This window comes from Malania oleifera, chromosome 9, assembly GCF_029873635.1.
Source record: "Malania oleifera isolate guangnan ecotype guangnan chromosome 9, ASM2987363v1, whole genome shotgun sequence".
NCBI lineage: Eukaryota > Viridiplantae > Streptophyta > Magnoliopsida > Santalales > Ximeniaceae > Malania > Malania oleifera.
The window spans coordinates 90,910,835-90,918,802 of record NC_080425.1 but is presented as its reverse complement, the minus strand read 5'-3'; the positions used below and the strand labels follow the sequence as shown (position 1 = coordinate 90,918,802).

At 35.3% G+C, this 7,968-nt stretch overlaps 1 protein-coding gene across 1 annotated transcript; it reads left to right on the top strand.

Annotated features, from left to right (window-relative positions):
- The first annotated feature begins 1,590 nt into the window (after positions 1-1,590).
- Positions 1,591-7,901, top strand: LOC131165106 (nudix hydrolase 16, mitochondrial). The gene is made up of 4 exons (XM_058122803.1): positions 1,591-1,990; positions 3,439-3,553; positions 6,606-6,689; positions 7,344-7,901. Exons 1-4 carry the CDS (start codon positions 1,920-1,922, stop codon positions 7,617-7,619), a joined length of 546 nt encoding a protein of 181 aa, XP_057978786.1. The 5' UTR covers positions 1,591-1,919; the 3' UTR covers positions 7,620-7,901.
- The last annotated feature ends 67 nt before the right edge of the window (positions 7,902-7,968 follow it).

The following is a 7,968-nucleotide window of genomic DNA, read 5'->3' as shown; positions in this document are numbered from 1 at the left end:
CTGATCCTCACAATATCGTTGGATTTACGAACTGGGCAACGATCGGCAAAGAAAACTAGAGAGAGAGAGTGTAGGGAGATTTCTAGAGAGAGCGAAAAAAAGTTTAGGGAAACTTAGTCCCAAAGCAACCCAAAATCTCATTTATAGCTCCTTTGACCTGAGTAGATTCGTCGACGAATTGGGGTCCTCGTCAACGAATTCTTCATTAGCCTCGTCGACGAGCCATATATTTTAATTTTCCTGAACCTCTCGGCATTCACTCGTCAACGACTTCTGAATTTCGTCGACGAGAAGCCTTCAGCCTTCGTCGACGAATTATGGCCTCGTCGACGAAGTTTGTTAAATCTCATTTTTACCCCTCTTTTATATAATTAACCTTTATATCATGGTTCGGGTTCTTACAGTGTATACTATGGTACATTTCTTTTTACATACATTATATATATTAAAAGTATATATATTCTAATTCGCTAGAATACCTACAAGTGAAAGTTATGGTCAATGTGGGCTTGAATGATAGTGGTCCCGAATCACTTTTTAAATATTAAAGGGTCATTTGATGTTATTGTCAAAAATTTTAAAAATAAAAATCACAAATAGAAACTAAAAATAAAAAAACTCACAACATACTTAGCTATTATTTTCAAAAAGAACAAATTAAAAACTTGATTAAACAAATGCTCATTATTGCTCTTTGATAAAATAACAATTAAAAAATATATGATTAAATTTATTTTACTTAATTATCATTTTTCAAAATTCATTTTACAATAACAACATTATTGTACATGAGAACTAAAAATTAAAAATATTTTAGCAAATTGATTTTATTATTTTTTAATTTTTCAAAAGTAATTGAAAACTAACAATAAGAAGAGAAAAATACATTTTCATAATTTGTTACTTCATTGTATAGAAATAAAAATAGAAAATAGAAAATAAAAATGATATCAAATAACCCTAATATAACATCATATTAATAATAAATTTCAAATCGTACGTGTAAAATATATTTACTTTAGTTGTTTCTCTCTTATCTATGTCATGTATTGGTGCGAGTATTATCGTGTAACCCTACTAATTATATAAGGTTTTAAATCGAGTTTTTAGATTTGGATTTGAATCGGATTTGATAAAATGTAATATAAAATTTTATTCAAATTTACCTAAATTCAAATCTAAAATCCAAAATTTATACCAGCATAATTGTTTCTGGTAGATTTTGTAAATTACTAAGATGAATATTAAATGCAAAATTTCATAACATAAAATGGAATGTAAAATCGCATTGACAGAAGGGAGAAGTGAACGCGGGATTCCCTCTAATATCTTAAATGCAATTAAGTTTGTCAAAAGGATCCTTTAATTAAGATTCTTAATTAATTAATTTTTAATGACCCCTTTTAAAAACACACTCATTTATCTCCTTCCACGCCTATAAAATTAATAAGGAAAACATTAAAAAAAAAGTATGCCGATCGGACGGACAAAAGAGCCCGAAAAGCCTCCAAAGAAATCACAGCCGTTGCGAGGGGACCGCAAGCAAAAACGCGGGTTGCCTTTTAAGGTAACCGCCTCTCCTCTTGACTTCTTCCGAACCGGGCTCCACCCGTTGACCCGTCTCCCTCGCTCCCGCCCGCCCTCCCTCTGGATCCGCTTTTCTCTCTCTCTCTCTCTCTCTCTCTCTCTCTCTGTTCGAGTTCTGCTTCACCCACCGCCATTGTTGCTCGAAAATGGTTCACTGCGCTCGAGACTACAAGCTCCGCCGCAGCCATGGTTGAATTGTTCGCTGTAAGCGTCGGGCGAGGCGAATTCTGGCGAGTCAGTGGCTGCTTTTTCAATCCGGCGGCGAATGCTCATCGGACTCGCTTCTCTTCTTCCTCTTTTCTGCACTGAAATAGGATACTGCTCTGTTTATTATGTCTGATTTGGTGGCCCGCACGGGTCGGCATCAGCAGCGCTACGAAGCCGGTTGTCGCCTTATCGCCGGGTACTTCCGAATTCTACTCTCTTTCTCCCTCTCTGATGCGCCGAGGACTCTTTGTTGTCTTCAACGTATTAGTTGTTGTCATTGTCAATTGATGTTGAAAAGGCATTTTTTGATGTTTATAGGTGGTGAACCTATCTGTTTGACGGAGTGACTAATGACCGTGTGTGTTTGTGTGTGTGTGTGTGTGTGCGTGTGTGCGGGGTGTGTTTGTTAATTGCTTGTTGACTTAATGATAACCAATGGGTGTGTGTTGCTTGAATTTGCTGCAGTTGAAATTTATTTGTTTATTTGCTTTTTCTTGTTGGGTGTAAACGATATGATGTTTAAAAGACAGGAACTATTTTATTTGTGTATCCAGGGGAAATGGAAAAAGTAGTGATTTATTTTGAACCAAGAAATGAGTATTATTTGCACATGTATGGCAACAATATGTTGGGATCACCGTATGAACTCTATTTGTGCTACATATTGTAGTTAAATATTTTTTAAGGGATGACTATAGGAAAATATGTAATTCTGAACCATGCAGTGACATCCTTTTGAATCCGTGGTAATTTGGTATTTTTCCCATTCCAAATGTTGTGAAGTGACATCCACAATAATCTTGGTCAGTTTATTTGTGAAGTAAATGATCCAGCTTGTAGATTTATAGTGTATTTTGGGTGTAGTAAAATGCTATATTGATTTCTTTGGGCTTTTTCAATAGTTAAAATATATGTGTTAAAATGTATGAAGTTGTTGTAAATATTAGGCTTAGAAGCCCAACAATTTTTTGACTTCCATCAAAGACATCCTGAAATAGATCGGCCTCCATTACATAGAAAGCTGCACACCTCATTTGTTGATGCTGCATATGAGGGTAATAACGTCACACGGTACTGGACATAGGATTTTTGGTTAATCCTGGTTGAAGAAACATTTTCCTTTCACACCAACACACTATTAAGTAGTCATTTGTATTAATTTCAGTATGCCAAGTCTGAGAGAGAGAGAGTGCGGAGACCAGTTGTGGTAATGGGCAAGTAATGTATCTTGTTCCGGAGATATACTTTCATATATTCAATACTTTACTTTTATGAGGACATTTTTATGTGTTCTATTGGCAGTTTGTTTTTATAAAATTTACATCCATTGCTGCACATGGCTTTTTCCATATCTATTCTTACGTTCCCTTTTTTTTTTTGGGCTAAGGTCTCATATCTATTTTCTTTCTTTTCCCTTGTTTTTAGACTTTTTCTTTTTCACGATTTATTTATATATCCAAAATAATATATTTGAAATATTCATCACGGTTGAATCGGATCTAATTTTGTGTATGATGCCTTCTTTGGTTGAGGAATAACTTCTTGATGAATTTAAGTCTGTGGAGGTTACTTGAATATTGTGCTTTCCCTTTGACATATTATGCGTTCCTCCTGCATCTAGTAATACAGCAATTCTTTGGGCAGGTGTATTCCATTTAAGTATCGAAGTTCTGACAGCAGTGATGATGCCAGTTCTGAGAAGATTCTTGAGGTTCTTATGATTAACTCACAAAGTGGACCAGGTCTTCTGTTTCCAAAGGTATAACGTAATTAGTTCTTTTTGAAAATTTTCTTGTAGAACTTTTGACATTTATTTTATTGCATCAGTTACAATCATGATTTGCTATCATGTTTAGGGTTTTTAGCTATAATCTTCTGTTATTTATGTGAACTGTTTTTATTAAATTGTATGTCTAAGTTTTTGGTTCCAGGAAATTTTCTTCTTAAGTTCAACAAGAGCATAATCTGGCTTCAACTTGACCATTCACCCATTTCTATATGCTCAATATGATATAGAAACATATTTTGAATACGTCTGGAGGATTTGTTTTGTAATAGACTGGGAAAGTGTTCCCATCTCTATTTTCTTAGATACACTGTTTTATACTTTCCAAATGTCAATGTGATGGACAGTTTTGTTATATATGTGCAATATGGGTGCTTCAGGTTCAGAGTACTGGTACTATGGTTGAATAATTGTAAATGGCTGCTTTAACTGCATAAGGAAGATTTTATGTGAAGGGGGATTGGGGGCATACAAACTCCACTGCTGCCTCAAAACAGGAAAAGAAAAGGGAAAATTTGTTGAAGGGCTAAAATATTGTGCCAAATAACACGAAGTCTCCCCAAGGCTACAGTGTTATAACTAGGCTAACTAAACTTATATTCTGCTGGCTTCAAATGGCAATCTATTTAGAGTGCCTTGGAAGGGAGTTAATGAAGAATTTCAACCAAAGATATTTGCCACTGAAGTATAGAGCTTTGGTTCCATTAAAACCTGTTACCTGTGGGTATTTGAATATAGAAATATCATGAAATTATGATTTAGGTTTGAAAAATTGCCGAATCAAGTTCTAAAATATTGAGGACACTGCAGGAAATTTTAATAGATCTGTAGTGATTTTTATTATCTAAATTTTTTCAAATGAAAAGAGTCCATGGTGAAGAATGCTTTCTGTGAGTCTTGTAATTTGTGAGAATTCATCTGACATTATTGTCCCAAAAGAAATGCCACATTGACAAGTATTGACACAGTAAATAGCCAGAAAAGAGCTTCTTATTTCTAACTAGTCTAGGATAGTATAAAAGAAAAGCTCTATCAAGTGTATGTTGCATGAAGCAATAGTTTCCTATCTTTTACCCTGTCCATTTTCACATCATGTGCTAGTGTTGTACCAAAGTTGGTCAATAATATAAAATTTTCCTTGTCATTGGAGTTGTGAATAAGATATTAGCAATTTTCTCTAACCCTTGTGGTTTATATTGAGCAACTATGTCATCTCTGTATCATTAGATATACCTTTAATGGGGCCCTCCCTTGAGCAGTCATTGTTGTAACCTAATTTATCATTCCACTGCCTTCCATTTGACACCGAGTTAAATCCTCAAGTGCTGAAAAGATCCTTATTTGAATTCTATCCATTAGGACTTAGGAGTTGCTTTATCTGAAGGGTTCATGGGTCATAGGAACAAACCACCCTCTCTTATTTTGAATAATAACATTTTTCACTTGAAATACACACACACGCACACACAATATCCCTTTTGACTTATCTTACTCCTTTTAGTTTCCTTACTGTAATTTGTACCTACTTCAATTGAATAGAGAACATGGGAATGCAACTCTCAGAGAGTACTGTCTATCATAACTACTTTATCTCATCACCCGTGAAAAGAAAATTGCTTTTGTAGGTTCTAAGTTGCTTGTTAACCTTATCAAGAATTCATGCCTGATACCTTCTGGTTGCAAGATAAAGGCATTTTGGCTATTCTCAGAAAGTATGGAGTAATCCAAATGCTTGGGATGTCAATTTGGCAGCTATAAAAATGCATTGTGGTGCATTGAAGTTTGTCAGCCAACACTTCTACTTATTTCAAGTTAGATATCTTGTAGAAATTGTTGTGGCATTAACTTATAAGAGGGCATTTCTGCTAATAATCCAGTCCATAGTTTACTGGAACATGGCATGTTCTGGGTTGTGCTACAGTTGCAGGGCAGGAGACACCACTCAGTTTGGTCCATGGTACAGTGGGATAAAGCTTGGCTAACTGTTTTGTGTTGTGGTGTGCTTTGAAACGCTGGCTCTGGTTGCTTCTAAACTAATAAAATAAACTTGATAATTTCTTCATTTATATCGATTTGTGTTCAATTTTTTTTGTGCCTTCTATTTCATCATTTTTTTTAATTACATTTAAGAGATTAGACTGCCACGTTTGATAATTCGGACTGTTCACCATCGCAATTTGGTGCATGAAAAGTACTTGAAATTGGGAACAGGACATTGAATCACATTTCCAGTGAGTATAGGGATCTTGGTAACTATGATTAGTTTTTTTTTCTTTTGCGCTCACAGGTCTAAAGAATGTCCAAGCAGGATAAACTGGAGATTAGGGAATCATCCCTAATTCTTAGACACTACTCCTACTGTATATTTTGCAAACTAAGCATCAGGAAAATAAAATGTCAATTCTTCTTCCATGCCTCATGTATTTATTTGGATTATAGTCATTTAAAATATAGTCCTGCTCCACAACAAGGTATCTTTTTGATGGGTCTGCTGGGAAGATCTCTTTTCTTTTGTGATTATTATTTGTTGCACACTGAAAGAAAATAGAAATTTTTGCGGTCAATGCAGTAGTCTCCCTGTTGTTCTCCATTCTCCCACCAAGTATGTTCATAGTCTCATTTCCTCGCATTGTGTGAAAGATTGATATGCCTCAACAGGGATGTGAATGATAAATAATTCTAATGTAACTTCATGCTTAAACTATAGGATCTTTGCTTTATTCACATACTTTTTCCCTGTTGTGGAGGGTTTTTCCTCATTTGGCATTTCCATTTGTTCCCATGGACGTTTTATGTCGTGCATTCTTTTCTAACAATTAACTAAAACCTCATCCACCATCAATAAAGAAAAATGGAGTCTTACTTTCAGTTTTATTATATATTTCATTAATTTACTAAATAGCCCCGTAAACTCTTGAAAATAATCTCTGTGTTTGTGTTTTAATTGATTACTATTATGTTCATAAATTTTGCCTGTTATTCGATACATGGGAAAAACTGACAACTACATCATGGTTTCGAGTAGGGAGGGTGGGAGAATGATGAAACTGTTGAGGAGGCAGCAGTGAGGGAAGCTGTTGAAGAAGCAGGAGTTCGAGGGGATCTAATGGTAAAGTTTACTGCCAGTTTGACTTGTGATTTTCTTCTGAATTTAGCTGCTTTAAAATTGTTGTGAATTTTGTTTGATCATTTGTTTAATCTTTTAAAGGTTCTTACATCACTTATTTTAATCAAACTTATTGTTTGTTACATTTTTGACATGATAACTTTTGTTAACTGTGTTCTATGTGATGGAACATCGAATATTCTATTATGCATCCTTATGTGATTTATGCTTTACATATTAGTCACCATTCGCTGTATATATTATTAAACGGAATTGCTAGTAATCAATTCTAGTGGTGGCAAAGATTCAGGCTGTCCCTACCAAGTCAAGATGATATACTTGTTATTGTCCCTTTTGAGCTGGTCTACCATTCAGTATAGAACAGTGTCCTGGTGGTTGTTACTTGATGGCTGTGCTGGTTGTTTCTATCTTTACTCTTAGCATGGCATGCATGAGCCTTAAGACCCTAGAATGAATTTTCATTATACCTTATCTTGTCTGCTGTTATTTAGTGCAGGTTTTTCTTTCCCCTCAGGATTATATTGACTACTGTCACTCTTTCTAGTGTGAGATTCAACTTCAGCATATTTATATGCCCTCGCTGTTTCTGATTCATTTGTTGCCAAACAAACCAATTATTGTTTACGACTGCCTCAGGGATTTCTTGGAATTTACCAATTTAAGAGCAAAACCCACCAAGATGAGTTTAGTCCAGAAGGTTTATGTAAAGCCGCAATATTTGCTTTGCTCGTAAAGGAGGAACTTGACTCATGGCCAGAACAGAGCACACGAACTAGAAGTTGGCTAAGCATACCTGAAGCTGTTGAGCGTTGCCGGCATCCATGGATGAGAGAGGCCCTGGCTGATGGCTTCTCCAAATGGCATGCTGAAAATATGATTAGTGCAGGGGAGGAATGCCCAGATCAAAAGTGATTTGGTTAAGCTGCACAAGCAAAAGCTCTCCTGTAATTCTTTCTTAATTACTCTTCCCCGTGCATTTTTTGTATGTTTGTGTGTCCACATTTTATATACCTCTCCGACATTTTTATTCGGAGGGGAAAACAAAATTTTTTTTAGGATCTGCGTCATTAGAGAACTGCATTACATAGACTTCAAAATTTACAGATTTTGGGCCAAGATTTGTGCTGCTTCTAGCAATATTTGAGCTATTATAATGTTGGAAAAGAAAATGACTAACATGCTTCTGCTGATAAATGAGCCTTCTGAGTGCATACATTTTTTAATATAACTTATAATTTTAGGGTAGTTGTTGAGCAGAATT

Bases quoted from the DNA above. Each gene is read 5' to 3' on its own strand.
- LOC131165106 (XM_058122803.1), top strand. From the start codon at position 1,920: ATGTCTGATTTGGTGGCCCGCACGGGTCGGCATCAGCAGCGCTACGAA. The intron at 1,991-3,438 runs GTACTTCCGAAT...TTCTTTGGGCAG, and splicing joins GGTTGTCGCCTTATCGCCGG to GTGTATTCCATTTAAGTATC. The intron at 6,690-7,343 runs GTAAAGTTTACT...CGACTGCCTCAG, and splicing joins GAGTTCGAGGGGATCTAATG to GGATTTCTTGGAATTTACCA.